Source organism: Sminthopsis crassicaudata, chromosome 4 (assembly GCF_048593235.1).
Source record: "Sminthopsis crassicaudata isolate SCR6 chromosome 4, ASM4859323v1, whole genome shotgun sequence".
NCBI classification, from domain to species: Eukaryota; Metazoa; Chordata; class Mammalia; order Dasyuromorphia; family Dasyuridae; genus Sminthopsis; species Sminthopsis crassicaudata.
Window position 1 is genome coordinate 338,701,677 of NC_133620.1, and position 14,269 is coordinate 338,715,945.

The 14,269-nt window shown below is 50.2% G+C and overlaps 2 protein-coding genes across 4 annotated transcripts in view; one reads left to right on the forward strand and one right to left on the reverse strand.

Moving 5' to 3' along the window:
* The first annotated feature begins 2,759 nt into the window (after positions 1-2,759).
* LIMD2 (LIM domain containing 2) lies at positions 2,760-6,286 on the forward strand. The gene is made up of 5 exons (XM_074260872.1): positions 2,760-2,903; positions 4,155-4,240; positions 4,514-4,558; positions 4,693-4,832; positions 4,973-6,286. Exons 2-5 carry the CDS (start codon positions 4,199-4,201, stop codon positions 5,130-5,132), a joined length of 387 nt encoding a protein of 128 aa, XP_074116973.1. The 5' UTR covers positions 2,760-2,903; positions 4,155-4,198; the 3' UTR covers positions 5,133-6,286.
* A 2,087-nt stretch (positions 6,287-8,373) lies between these two features.
* The window catches only part of MAP3K3 (mitogen-activated protein kinase kinase kinase 3), an 88,864-nt gene continuing 82,968 nt past the window's right edge, over positions 8,374-14,269 (reverse strand). For all 3 annotated transcript variants that reach the window (XM_074260868.1, XM_074260871.1, XM_074260867.1), the window contains exons 15-17: positions 12,495-12,624; positions 12,151-12,328; positions 8,374-11,277 (exon numbers count right to left, since the gene is read on the reverse strand). In XM_074260868.1, coding sequence (XP_074116969.1) covers positions 11,049-11,277; positions 12,151-12,328; positions 12,495-12,624 — 537 coding nt within the window. In that variant the 3' untranslated portion in view covers positions 8,374-11,048. The remainder of the gene's footprint in view (positions 11,278-12,150; positions 12,329-12,494; positions 12,625-14,269) is intronic.

Genomic DNA, 14,269 nt, shown 5'->3' on the forward strand with positions numbered 1-14,269 from the left:
AGTATAGATTCTCCCCTCCCCCCCCTTGGAATTTTATATGAAAGAGAGGAGAGAGATATATCTTGAGAGCATGGTAAGGTCTAGTGAAAGTTTTTTAAGGATGTAGGGAAACTTGGGCATGTTTGTGGACACAAAAAACGAATCAATAAACTAAAGAGGAATGATTAATGATTCTAGCTGCTAGAAAAGACTGGAGGGTTTTGGATCAAGCCACATGTTAGAAAGGTTAGTCTTGGTAAGAAGTGACACTTTATTACCAGAGACTGGAGGGAAGAAGGAGAGAGTTGAAGTATTTTGTCAAGGAGTTTCCAGATGTAGAGAAGGAAAGAAGTAGAAGCTCATTTCTGTGGCTTCCATCTTCTCAAGTAAAACATAGAAAGGGAGAGGGCTAAAACATCATTAGGGTGACTGGGATAGATAATGAATTAGGAAGGAGTAATAGAGTTACCTTGATGCAATAAGGACCCAGTTAAGGTTAGATAAAATAATTTTTTGCTATATTCAATTGATTCTGTTAACTGATTTTCTTCAGCTCTGTTGAGCAGCAGTGGTGTAGGAGGATGAAGAAAAGGATTGGAATAGCAACTGCTGCTAGAAATGGAATAAGATAATTGACTTCCACCAAGGATGTAAATATTTCCAGAAACAACAGGAGAGGCCTTGCTGATGTATGAAATGAACATCAATACAGGTAAGGATGAGGAGCACCTCAGCTTGCCACATTCTGAAGAATTCACTGAATGTCCAAGACTTTCACAGGACTGACACTGATTATGCTGATAGTGAGAAACTATACAACCAAGGTGAAAGCTAGCAGAGCTTCAAGGCATTAATCTTTTTTTTTTTTTTTTAATGAATGTCTCCTCCCCCCAACTTAGTATTTATTTTTAACATTATTTTTAAATTTTGAATTCCAAATTCTCTCCCTTCCTCTAGCCCTTCCCCCACCCATTTAGAAGGCAAGCTATGTATCAATTATATATATGAAATGATACAAATACCTATTTCTGTATTAACCATGTTGCAAAAAAAATACAAGAAAAGGAATTTGAAAAAAATTATACTTTTATTTTTTCTCTCTAGAGGTGGATAGCACTTTTTGAATTGCCTTGGATCATCATATTGAACAGAGTAGCTAAGTCTCTCATAGTTAAACCTCATTACACTATTGCTGTTACTGTGTACAATGATGTCCTGGTTCTGCTCATTTCACTCTGCAACAATTCATATATCTTCTGGTTTTTTTTTTTTTTTTTGTTGTTGTTGTTTTGTTTTTCTGAAGCTCTCCCTTTTAAGCACAACAGTATTCCATCACCATCGTATACCCCAGTTGATGGGCATCCTCTCCATATCCAGTTCTTTGTCATCACAAATGGATCTGCCATAAATATTTTTGGACATATCGGTCATTTTCCTTTCTTTTTAGGGGGTGGGTAGTGGGTGGGGAACCTCTTTGGGATACAGACTTAGTTAGTAGTATTATTATTGGGCCAAAGAGTATGCCCAATTTATAGCCCTCTAGGGATAATTCCAAATTGTTCTCCAGAATGGTTGACTATGCATTGGTCTTTTCTGGTGAATGTCTTGCTGTGAGTACTGCATATAATGTCATGTCACTTGCATTAGTATTTTGCTTCATTTTCTTGATTTTTTGTTTGTTTTATGTGTTAAAATAAGGGATGGTTTTTTAAGAGGGGGGAGGTATTAGCTGGGCTGATGTAAAAAGTTATCAATAATTAAAAACAGACAAACGTGTCCTTGCTATCTTACCTAATTGAATTGGCCCGCCCTCTACCTCCAAGAATGTAGAATAAGAGCAGAAACCGAGGCTAGTGGAGGAAATTAATTGGCTGACTCAGTTTCGGGCAGTCAAAGGAAGGGTCGAGGTCACCCTAGATCTTGGTAAGGAAATAAGGTACTTTGAGAAAGGCAACGATTCGCCCCCCAGCCTCTTGCTTGGAGCGCAGTAAAGGCGAGGACATAGGCTGAGCAGCCTGGGGGACCTGAGGTCCCAGTGTCCCGCCCTGCACCCGGCCCCAGCCCGGACAGCGGAGCAGGGGGTCCTGGGGAATCTCGCCCTCAGGGGCCACTGGGGAGTCAAAGAGGCAACTGAGGCCGAGAAAGAACCTGGGAAGTCTGGTTGGGGGATGGGGAGAGAGACAAGGGTCCGGGGTCCTGTCCCCAACACTCACGGGCGGCCCTCTCCTGGGGAGTTCGTGAGGGGACAAGACCTTTTTTCCTCTCGTGCCCCCGGTTCCTGTCCTGGCGGCCTCGGCTTTCTCCTCCCTCCCTGCCCCCGTGCGTCCTGAACTGGACTGTGGATAGAGATGGAGCCCGAGAAGGCCTGGGGGGGAGGGGTCGCTACTGGCTGGAGCTGAAGCGCCCCGAGGCCGGACTAAGATGGGGGGAGCCGGAGCAGAAGACGAGCGCGAGGTTTAGGGGGACCTCGATGGGCCGTTAGAGGTTGGGGCGCGGAGCGGAACGAGGTGGAGACTGGGGAGACCAGGCGTGGTCGGAAAAGAGGCAGCCAGAAGGGCAGGAGCGGGGCGCGGGGCGCGGGGGGGGGGGGGGCGGCCGACAGGGTCCGAGGCTTTGGCGCCAACCTCCCGGCTCTGGGGGCAGACAAAGGCGGGGGTCTGAGGGAGGGAAAGCGGGCGAGGAGACAAAGCGGGGCGGGGAGCCGGGTTGGGGGGACCCAGAGGCGGCTCCGGGGCCGCGCGGAGCCAATGGGCGGGCGGGGGGCGGGGGCCCGGCTGGGGGCAGCGCCAGGATAAGGCAGCGACGGCGGAGGCGGAGGCGGAGGCGACTCGGGCTCCAGAGGCGTCGGCGGCTGCGGCCACCTCCCGCCCCCGAGAAGCAGACTCTCTCCACCTGGTCCCGGTGGCGGCCCAGCCTGGGCCTGGGTGAGATCCGCGAGGACGGCAGCATGGGGTGGGAGGGATCTGAATCTGGGACCCCAAAGGGGCGACAGGATAGGGGTGGGGGGAGCTGAGTTCAGGATCCCGCGAGGACCGCGGGGCAAGAGGGGGGGCTCATCTTGAGACCCTCGGGAGCCGCGAGATGGGGGAGGGTATAGATCTGCAATTCTTCGGGGCCGCGGGGTTGGGAGGAGGGGCTCATCTTAGGAGTCTGGGGGTGGGGATGGCAGCTGGATGGCTGAAGAGAAGGCTGAGTCTTGGACCTCTTGGGGTCCCGCGGGGTTCTGAGTGGGGACTCAGCTCGAATACCCTTCGGAGGGTTTCAGGGATGGGTTAGGGGACTCAGTCTGGGACTCCCGGAGGTGGGGGGGGGGGAGTCGGGATCCTCAACATGTCTCTTCCGGGACAGCAGGAGGGCGCCCTGGGGGTCTGCTGATTCCCGCTGGGCTGGACTGGGGCGTGTGGATAGGTTCGGCTGTCCTGGGCGCAAGGGAGAGGTCCGGGAGCCTCTGGGTGGGCAAGTTTGCTGAACACTTCCCGGGGCTGGGAAGGCAGCCGGCCGCAAGGCTAAGATCGTGGCCGGGCGTGGAGGCGTGAGAATGTACTCTGGCAGCGCTTCCTCTATGGGGTGCGAGTGGTGAGGGGGTTACGGGACGAGGGTGACTGAGCTGTCCAGGAGCTGGGGCCCTGAGGAAGGAAGCCTGAGAGCTCGGGGAGCGGAAGGACCGTAGTCTCGGTGCCTGCCTCTCATCCCTGTTAGATTGACAGCGCCGCGGGGTCATCCCCAGGACACTGGCTTCTCACAGTGTTTGAAGCATCCCTTCTCCATTCCCGGCCCCCCGTTTCCACCTCAGCTCCAGGTCCCTCTCTTAGGGTTACTTTTTACTATGGCACTTCAGCCCCGATCTGCCTCAGTCTCCTCACTCCATCCCATCACCTCTCCAAGCAGCTTTTCATTTTCAACACTCCCCCCCCACCCCAATGTTTCACTGATGGGTGGCCTGAGCGAAGAGGGTGGTGAGGGTGGGAGGCGGAAGTGGTAGGACCTAAAGCAACAGGAAATGACTTAGGGAAAGTCCCAACCACAGCCCCCCACCTCCCTGATTATGCTTCTCTTGTAAACAACCCTCTCTCCTCTACCGAACCACCCTTTGAGTGCAAGATGGGGTAGAAGGGGAGCCGGATCTGGAGTAGGGTGCGGGCCTAGATCCCCTCCTGACAAACTTCCCCTTGCAGAGTGCTCCGGGCCGCACTCCCCCATCCCCATCCTTGCCTTCATCATGTTCCAGGATGCTGGAGCAACCCAGGCCACCACCTCTCATGTAGGTAACAGCATCATCATCCCTACCGCTACCACGCTTTTCCCCTCAGGGTGGAGGGAAGGGGATTGGGGCAGTTTGTAGAGGCTCCTGTGTCCAGACCCCGGGATGGTGGGATTGACGAGTCGGGTTTGCCCCTTGAAATGTAAAATAAATATTGGGAACCAGATGGATGGGGAAGGCAGAGGGAACGCTGCTGAAGATCTTAGACTGGACATAGGCTTGGATGCCAAGAGCAGCGGGACCAGCCCTAGTTAATTTCCCTTATATCCCCAGGAAGCCAAGAGCAGCCCTAGCGGCAGCACAGTGCAGCGCTCCAAGGTGAGGACAGAGGTGTCGGGTTCTAGCTCGGGATGGAGATGTGGGGGTGAGGATGGGGCCCGTGTGCGATGCTGTGGGAAGGGGGAAGGGGGCCTTTTTCAGGGGCTGATACTGTGCCCACTCCCCTCACCCAGTCGTTCAGCCTTCGGGCGCAGGTGAAGGAAACTTGTGCAGCCTGCCAAAAAACGGTGTACCCCATGGAGCGTCTGGTGGCTGACAAGCTGATCTTCCACAACTCGTGCTTCTGCTGCAAGCACTGCCACGCCAAGCTTAGGTGAGGACCCGGGCCAGAGTCCCCCCTCCCCTGCTCCCTCCGCTGGCTGCTTCTCCATTTAACGGGGTGAGGGGTGGCTGAAGGTAAGAGGGGCCTCTTGTGCCTCCCCACTCACTCCCTGGCCCACTCCTGTTTTGCAGTTTGGGCAGCTACGCAGCTCTTCATGGAGAGTTTTACTGCAAACCCCACTTTCAGCAGCTGTTTAAGAGTAAAGGCAACTACGACGAGGGCTTCGGCCGCAAGCAGCACAAGGAGCTCTGGGCCCACAAGGAAGTGGCCAATGGTACCAAGACAGCCTGAGGCCCTCCTGACGGCTTCTGCCTATCCCTGATCCCAGGGGCTTTTGGGGTGGGGTGGGGAGGAGCTTGGGAAAGATTGAATGGGGGGGGGACATACTCGGGGCTGCTCTGACTGGTCCAGTGATGACAGGGGGTAACTTGCTGTCTTTTGCCTGCGTAGGGGGATGGGGGTGCAGTGCTATCCCTCTTTATCTCAGGGGGCACTTCATTCCCACTTGGGCCCTCCAGTTTGATTTCATACCCCCTTCCATCAGTAGGCCTCAGAGAAGCAGGCCCCAGGGAAGGATTTTCCCCCTATCTTGGTGCCTTCTCTCCAGCTGGGAGTCAGTCTACCCCACCAACTTCTCCTGGGTCCCAGGCTCCCCACTGCCAAGGAGGGCCTCGTGCCCCCTCTCCCCTCCCATCTACCTCTGTCCAATCCTGGTTCTGATTTACACCTAAAACACCTGGGAGAAGAGAGGCTAGAGCGCCATCTATTGACTAGTAAAGCACAGTGATGCCGCCTGGGCTGGGTGAGGTCATGAGGCATGTCCCTAAAGGTACAGACCCTTGCCCTAAACCCAGGGAGAGCCTGGAAACATTACTTGCCACCCTAGAATCAGGGAAGAGGAACTAAAAACAACCCTTGCAAGGTTGTGAACTACAGAGACTGGTTGTGGGACCAAAATAGCCAGTTCCCTTTGCCCCTTCTGCTCCCCTCCCCCCATTGTGCCCATCTTGACTGTTGTGATCCTATTTTAAACATGTACCCAAGAGTCTATCTTTGTGTCTGTGTGATTGGCCCCGAGGTATGGAGATGAGATTGACCAAAGGGCTGGGACCAGACTGAGGAAAGCTAGGAGAGGTCTTTAGGTGCAGACTTAGCACACCCCTAGCTCCTTTTAAAGGATGACCAGAAAGGGTTAAAACCTAGACAAAATGGGAACACTTTACCCCACTCCCACACCAGGCCATGCCCTTTCTTCCCAAGGACCATCAAACCCAAAATGATCTTTTAAATTAGAGGCTCTTAATCTTTTTTGTGTGTCGTGGACCTCTTTGCCAGTCTGGTAAAGCCTGTGGATCCCTTTCTCAAAATAATGTTTTTTAAATATTTGAAGGAAATTCTAAATCTCAGAGATTAGTGAAAATAAAGGTGCAACTTTTTTTCCCATATCAAGTTCACATTGTACCTGAAATCTTATGTTTGGGAATCCTTTGGGGTTTGTACAGACCCTCTTGGGGAAAAGATCCCTGTTTTGAATGGTGTCATTTATTGAAGTTACTCTAGAATTACCCAAGGAATTCTTCTGTCTTCCCACCTCCACTTCTGTGCCACATACTAGCTATGTAGAGGGTTGTGTGTGTGCCTGTGGCTACACTGGATAGAAGCACCTGAGACCAGAGTGAAGACTCTCATTCCCCTTCCCACATCTTGTGCAGTCAAGCACAAGAAGACAAATTGAGCATGTACTACGTGCCCTCCGAGGGCCGCTAATCCAACTAAAACCTAAACGGGAGTCTTTCTGCACCCAGCATCTCTGATGTGGTCATCCACCTTTAGTTTAAGGAGGGAGAAACCCACAATCCCCTTCAAAGCCACCCAACCTACTCGTGTGACATGATACTGAGAACTAGGAAAGACAAAAAATCGTCGCCCTCAAGTCACCACAGGTTTTTCCTTAAACAGGACTTCCATATGTTGACCCTTTAAAAGAATGATCGAGTACCTCATGCCTTTTCTGGTCAGTCACTGCCTTCAGGGCTTGGAGCATTCTGGCTGCAGCTTTCTGGATGGGTTCCAGTTTTGTCATTGTCCTCCCAAAAATGTGCCCAGAATAGAACACACTCCTCCAGATGTTACCTGATGAGGAGGCCAGAATCTGGTGGGACACTCTCATCTCCATATTCTAGACACAATGCCTCAATACCAGCACCTATTGCTTCCTTTTGCTCCTATCTCTTTCCCTTTTACTGTCATCTTCAAAGTTAGTTGTAGATACTGAAAGAAAAAAAAATAAGGCTCTAAGGTTCTTAATGCTTTTACTTTCTGTCTTTGGGGCTCCTAGCTTCAGCCTAAAAAGGAAAAGGCAAGGGCTACTTTTCTTGCCAGAGTAGTGACCCTAGTCTGATGTGAAGTCACTTACTCCCCCTCCCCCAGCAACTGCAGAGGGTAAAGATGAAAGCCCATTTCTGTCCACCAGAGCAATGGCTCTAGGAGCTGCCCCAGCAGTTCAAGGCCACATGGTTCCTCTAACAAGGGTCTAAGACAGGAAGTGCAGAGGGACAGCTTGGATAACAGCAAAAGTAAATAAGGAAGGGGGTGGGGGAGAAGGGCAGCTGGACTCCCAGGGGGGGAATATGGGCAGGAAGTCTAGGGTTTTTCCTGTCTTAGACCCTATTGCCCAAACTCCTGATTGCAGAACAACTAAAATTGAGGGACTCTTGGTCACTACAGAGTAAGGATTCAAAAGAGGGGTGGGAGTGGAGAAGGCCTGGGGAAGGAAGATGTCATCACTTTATACAAGTTTCCTAGACATGGAACAGACATGGCTCCAAACTTGCCCTGAATGCAAGGGACCACCAGGCAGATTGTGGGAGATGCCTAAGTGTGAGGGAAACCCAGAAGGAACTCACATTGAAGTGTACTCAATGCTTCTGAAGTAGGACATAATCTAAGGTCCCTTGGAAATGGAAAAAATCTTAGGTACCCCAAGACCACAGGATCTCTGGCTACATTTTGCATTTTCAGCAGGGAGCCAGAACAGACATGCTGGTCAGAGCTGCGCATTCTGGGCTTAGAAACAGACTGGTGAGAATTAGCTTAGAAGGATCCTAGGAAAGAAATGGCCCCTGAATATCAGGTTGGTGCTCTCCCCCGATAACTAAGCCCTTGCCCCTCTGAAAAAGGACACCCTTATGTTTACAATATAAATATATAAAACTATATACTTACTATATAACTTCATAAAAATTACCAAATGTGATTAGAAAGGTAGCCCAAGGTCCCCATCCCCAGCCCTCATGCTCCAGCCCATATTCTGTGTGACCTTGGTGCTTTTTCCACAGTTCTGGCAGGGATGGGGAGGAGGAGGTGTAGCAGCATAGAAATCTAGGACGATGGCTAGTTGTGAAGAAACCCACATGTCACTGTATATAAATACCATCCCCCATTCCAAGAAGTGTCCCTGTTGCCCCTGGCCGAGACTCTGAGCTTGCCGAATCTGCTATCCTACCCACAAAGCAGAGGAGTAGGAGCCAGCTTGTATAAATGATCCTTTTATTGTAGGTAACGCGCTACACTGGCCTGGCTTTGCACTGCAAGCCCTCAGTCGGGATATAGTCAAAATAAACTATGGCTGCAAGTTCTTCTGCACAATCCACATTCAGACACTTGGCTCCTCCTCTAACGTGTGCACAAGAGGGTGACCAAGAACCAGCCTCAGTCCTGGGCCTCTGCTGGCAGCCCAGAGCAGGAAGGCTCTATTAAATGAGAAAATGGTGGCACCCAGCAATGAAGCCGCCCAGCCCTTTGGCAGAACCCATAGTGGCCAGGGCTAAGGGGCAGAGGGCACCTGATACTCCTAGGGCTCAGGACAGTCCTATGTCCCCACAGTTTTTCTTCTGGATAATTTAATAAAAAAATAATAAATTAAGCAATAGCTCAATCCTGAGGCTGTTGGGCTAGCATATCCACAGTTTTTGGCACAAAAATCAAGTGTTGTGGGGGGTTTTTTGGGGGGAGGGGTAAGGAGGAGAATTTCAGGGTTTTGTTCAGAATTTTTAAAAAAGTTTTCTGTCAGGTCATTACTGTGGGGTTGGTATGTAACCCCAGAGAGAGTCTGAACCTGGAATATGCAGAATCGTCTCATCAATGCCAGTGCCCGAGTTCTGTTTCCTCCCAAGGAGTGTTTGGATAAAGGGCTAGAGTTATGTTGGGAAGGATTTCTTTTCTGAGGGAGGAGAGGAGAGGAAGGATTCATTGCAGGAATTTCCCTCAAGTGAGAGGCTCTTTATGGAAGGGAGGCTGAGAGGGAAAAGCCAAGCCACCACAAAGTAGCTTTGGTCAGGATGAAGATCCCCAGTCCAAGCCTTGGGTGGGGACAGATCCAAGGGGTAGAAACAGCGATGATGTTGGTAAGAGGGAAGCATCATCTGTCTTACCAGCCCCAGAGGTTGGGACAGGAGCCCCCCAGCAGGCAGAAAGGGAAGGAAACAGAGAGAGAGGCCCAAGCCCCATAGGCACCATTTGGCACAAACCACCAGCAAATTTCTCTGCAAAACCAGCTGCTTTCGTTTTCTCTCCCTTGAGGCAATAGTCACCTGTAACAGTCTAGAATTGCTATATATAAAAACCATCAAATATGATCTGAGATATAAATTAACAAGTACAAGGCCTCACATTACATGATGTGAAAAGGCTAAAAAGAGCGATAGAAACTACATTCATAAAAGTGCATCGTCAACATACAACGAAGGCTTTGGATTGTTATGGTGCCTGTGGGGAGACAGGCATGGCTGGGCACCGAGCCGCCGACCGCTAACACCCTGTCTGTCTCCGGAGATGAGCCCCTGTAACCTGGCATTTTTCCCTTTTCATTCAATGACAAATTCTAAGGAACATGAGTGCTGGAGAAGGGCTTTAGCATTAGGCACATTTGGGGGGAAGAAGGGACAAAGCCCAGGCTGAGGTATTTACAGCTGTCTTAAGCTGCTCAGAGATATTACTCCTCCCAACCCATTCCTGCTCTTATCCCTCAAGGCCAGGGAAGAAACTGAAGGGCCAAGGATCACTTCATAGAAATGCTAGGGCCCCTCGCTGGCATTGATGGCTCTGAGAACAGATGGCCCTGCTGTGCCCCAGGCCAGCGTGGAGCCTTCTCAGCAGAGCCAATAACCCATTTTATCCTGGAATTTCATTTTTCCTAGATTTGCAGAAGAGCTCCTCTCAGGAGCCTCACAAAGCAAGTTATCATGGCCCTACTGAGCTACCCCTCGCTCCTGAGTGGAAAAAGAAGCATATGGGATGGTCGCTGCTCTCCAAGAAGGGCTGGAACCTGGCAGCCTGGCACTTCTAGCTCCTGCCTGGGCCCAACCTACCCTCTGGATCTCTGCTCCACAGCAGCCCTGGGGGAGGGGAGATGAGGCACCAACCCAAAAAAGAGGGAGCAACCCTAGAGAGAGGACCCTGGCTGGTCTTGTGAAATAGGGACAATTGCATTGACAAAGACCATGCCATCTCTCCAACTCCCCCTCCCCTCCAGCAGCTCCTTCTCTTGGATGCTACAGGGAGGGGGTGGGAAGGTGCACGTCTTGGGGCAGGGCAGGCAGCCCCTCTCCCTGAATAAGGCAGCAGAACATTTTGTCCATCTTTGGTAACGAGGTGGGATTGGCATACCTGGCCCGGAGACTTCCCCGGGAACAGGGGCAGCACCAGCCTCTACCCCCGCTCTGGAGGAACAGCAGACTCTGCCCCAAGCTAGCCCCGGCAGGCTCAAGTGTCTCCAGACACTGGGAGAGGAAACAAAGTAACACTCTGAATTAAAATAACACTATTCACATCCTTCCAAGCCAGTGTGTCCTCAGCACCAACGTGAGCCCCGGTGCCCAACACAGAGCGAGGGAATGCAGCTCAGAGGGAGGGTGTGGGGGAGGGAAGAGACTTGAGGAGCTCTGAAGGCCAGAGCAATCCAGATATCCATGGCCCTCTCTGAGCCCAGGTATGCCGGCCTCCCTCCAATCTGATGGGCATGGGGCTGCCCACCCTTCTCTGGCTCTGCAGCTACCCAGGAAGAAGGGAGTGACAGATAGACAGAGGGAAGGACGGCCTGAGCTCTAGGGCAGGTAGAGCTGGGAGGGAGAAGCAGCAGCCTCCCCAAGTGCCTCCTGGGAGCTTTCCCTGGGGAGCCGAGGTCCAACATCAGTGTGGTGCGAGAGCTCAGTACACGAGCTGTGCAAAGTGGTGTGTGAGCAGTTCCTCAGCTGAAGGCCTCTGGCGGGCCTCCACAAAGATGCGCCGCAGGAAGTCCCGGCCATGCTCAGAGATGTGGGAGGGGAGCTGGGGGTTGGTGGGCTGCGTGGCAATTTTGAAGATGGCAGCCATGGCCTCGTATTCTGCCCATGGAGGCTTCTCTGTCAGCATCTCTACCACGGTGCAGCCCAAGCTCCTGGGAAAAAGAAGGTGTTGTATCAGTGGCATTGTATCTTTCTCAGGACATATGGTAGTGGGCCTGGAAAAAGGAGGAGGGCAGTCTCCAATGGGGCCTGGGAGGGACAGGCCAACAGAGGGCTCTGAGACAGGAAGTGGTGCTAATGCTGGAAAAGACAAACTGCCCAGACCTCAACTCCACATATACTCTCTACATCGAAGCTGATCTTGGAGGAAAAAGGAGAAAAGATATCAAATCAGGGAGTTTCTAAGGAAAAGTTTGAGAACTTTCCAGTCGAAGAATAACTTCCTGCATCTTGTTAGTCTCTTCAGAGAATAAACATTAACTCCAAATAAAGCAAATGGAAACCACCTGGGAAAATATCAAAGAAGGAAGCTAGGGGGTCTATTATTGTTTGTAAGCTCATCCACGTAGACCTTATCTCTTTAATAAATTCAGGCATGTTTTCCACAGCCTGAGTTCTTCACAATAATAAAGAGGTCACTTTTTTGAGGGAAACAGACAGACATCCCACTGGGCTGGAGTCCTGCTGACTTGGGTCCAGCCTCCTCCTCTCTACCAGAGATGAGAATCTCTCCCTTGCTACAGTCCTATGGGACCAGGAAGATGCACAAAAAGCTGCCTGATCTGAGAGAACAAAATGAATCCAGTGCAGTGAGGTCCTTAACCCTGTGACCTCTCCTAGGGCTGAAGGTTGTGGGAGTGAGATGGCCTAGTGCCCTCCTGTTCTTGTTTCAAACAATAAAGTTTGCCTGTGTGCGGGCTTCATCTAAGATTAGAAGGGGCAGCAGGTGTCCACCTCTCCTCAGTCCAACCTGGTGTTCCCAGGTGGTTCTTCATAGAACTGAAAGAACCATTCCCAATACTTACCACACGTCTGCTTTCCTTCCATAGCCTTCTCCACTTATCACCTCTGGGCTCATCCAGTATGGGGTGCCTGTGACGGAACGAATCCCTGTCCCTGACATACAGATGGTCTGCAATCGTTTGCTGGCCCCAAAATCCCCAAGCTTCACATTCCCAGCAGAATCACGGAGGATGTTGGCTCCTGGGATAAAAGAAGGCAGTCACTATAGTGTTGGAGATGCCCTTCTCCTTCATCCAACCCTAGCATAAACCAAGGATTTCATCCGGATTTCATCTTATGGGAAGGGAGGGCCCAGGCCCAGATACCCCAAAAAGGCAGCCAACCTCTGCCCCTCCCACTTCCTCACCTTTGATGTCTCGATGCACAATCATATTGCTGTGCAGGTAGGAGACGCCTTCAAGGATCTGCCGTGTGTATTTACGGGTCACACTCTCAGTTAGAGCACCATATGCCTTCAGCTGGTCTTTCACTGAGCCCTGCCAGCCACCAAGGAGAAGATCAGAGAAAGTGGACCCAGGGCATCACTGCCTCCAATTATGAAGAAGGGAGTCAGGGATGAAGGCAAACCTGCCAGGGTCCAGCCAATAGGCAAAGACACCCATCCTTGTGGAAAAAGACCCCTGGGATGGGAGGAGAGGGGAGGGAAATTTGCACCCAGTAATTCTTCCTTTCAGACTCCACACACTAGAGCTATGGAAATTTAGTTTTGGGGAACTTAAGGAGGCTAGCTGAAGTCAGCCCCAAACTATACCTATCACTACTTCTGAGGCACAAACTAAAACTAACCAAACATTCTGATTTCCAGATATAGAACCCATAAGCCCATAATGACTTAATTGACATAACCTAACAATGCTGCTGGAGATGGTATCCAATACAGCCATCCACTAGGATGTTAGGTCACCCCTCAAGCCAGAAGCATAGATCTTCCCACCTCAAAAGGCCCTTTCCTGCTCCCCAGTGTACCTCACTGCCACTTCCAGACCTTCCTCAGAACTAAATTTTACATAGTCACCTTGCCTCCTTTGAGATTTACTCCATTTGGACATATCACCCTATACTGATTCTAGTGGCTGCTGGTCACTTCTCCTCCCTTTCTTAAAGAATTCAGTACATAGCTCACAATATAACAACCTCTTCATTTATCCTTGTCAATTTACATGATGTCTGTCCTCCCTCTACAAAGCTTCTCAATTCTGGTGTTCCTTAAGAAACTTTTACTTGACACATCCACCCTCCATAGCTATCTGTCATGGTACATCCCTTTTCTTAGTGTATCTCTCCTCCTCTACTTGGTAAAACTTAGGAAAGTCATGTCCAATAAATCCATTTCCTCCCTTCTCACTCTTCAATTCCTTGCCATCCACTTTATCACTTAATTGAAAATACTCTCTTTCAAGTTACCAATGATCTTTTAATTACTACATCCAATATAATCTTTCAATCCATATTCTTCTAGTACTTCCAGTAACGTTTGACACTTGGCCATCCTTTCTTTCATACTCTCTCAGCTCTAGGTTTTGATGGCACTTTTCTCTCTTGGTTCTCCTCTACCAACATAATTCTCAGTCTCTTTTACTGGATCTTTATGTCATGCTCATTAAACAAAGGCACCCCATTCCCCAACTCTGATCTGGACCCCTTTCTCTTTTCCTTCAATATTACTTCTACTTGGTGATCTTAGGTTCAATTATCAGCTCTATACAAATGATTTCAAGATCCATATATGTAACCCTGACCTCTCTTCTGAGTTCCAATCCTACACCACGGACTACACTTTGGACATCTCCAACTGGATTGTCCATAGGCACCTCAAACTCAACATGTTCCAGAGAACCTATTAGCTTTCCTTCCAAACCCTTCCTTTTTTCCTATCTTCCTCTTATTGTTAAGGATGCTCCCATCCTTTCATCATCCAGGTTTACAATCTCTGGTATTATCCTTGAATTTTCACTCCTCCCATAAATTCAATCTATTGTCATTTTTCTTTTCTTTTCTTTTCTTTTTTGGGAGAGGAGCAATTGAGATTGTGATTTGCTCAGGGTCACACAGGTAGTAAATGTCTAAGGCCGGATTTGAACTCAGGTCCTCCTGACTCTATGCTGGTGCTCTATCAACTGT

What these genes read in the sequence shown, in the direction of transcription:
- LIMD2 (XM_074260872.1), top strand. Translation starts at nt 4,199, where the DNA reads ATGTTCCAGGATGCTGGAGCAACCCAGGCCACCACCTCTCAT. An exon ending in CCCAGGCCACCACCTCTCAT is followed by an intron (nt 4,241 to 4,513) that starts GTAGGTAACAGC and finishes TTATATCCCCAG; the next exon opens with GAAGCCAAGAGCAGCCCTAG. An exon ending in GCACAGTGCAGCGCTCCAAG is followed by an intron (nt 4,559 to 4,692) that starts GTGAGGACAGAG and finishes CCCCTCACCCAG; the next exon opens with TCGTTCAGCCTTCGGGCGCA.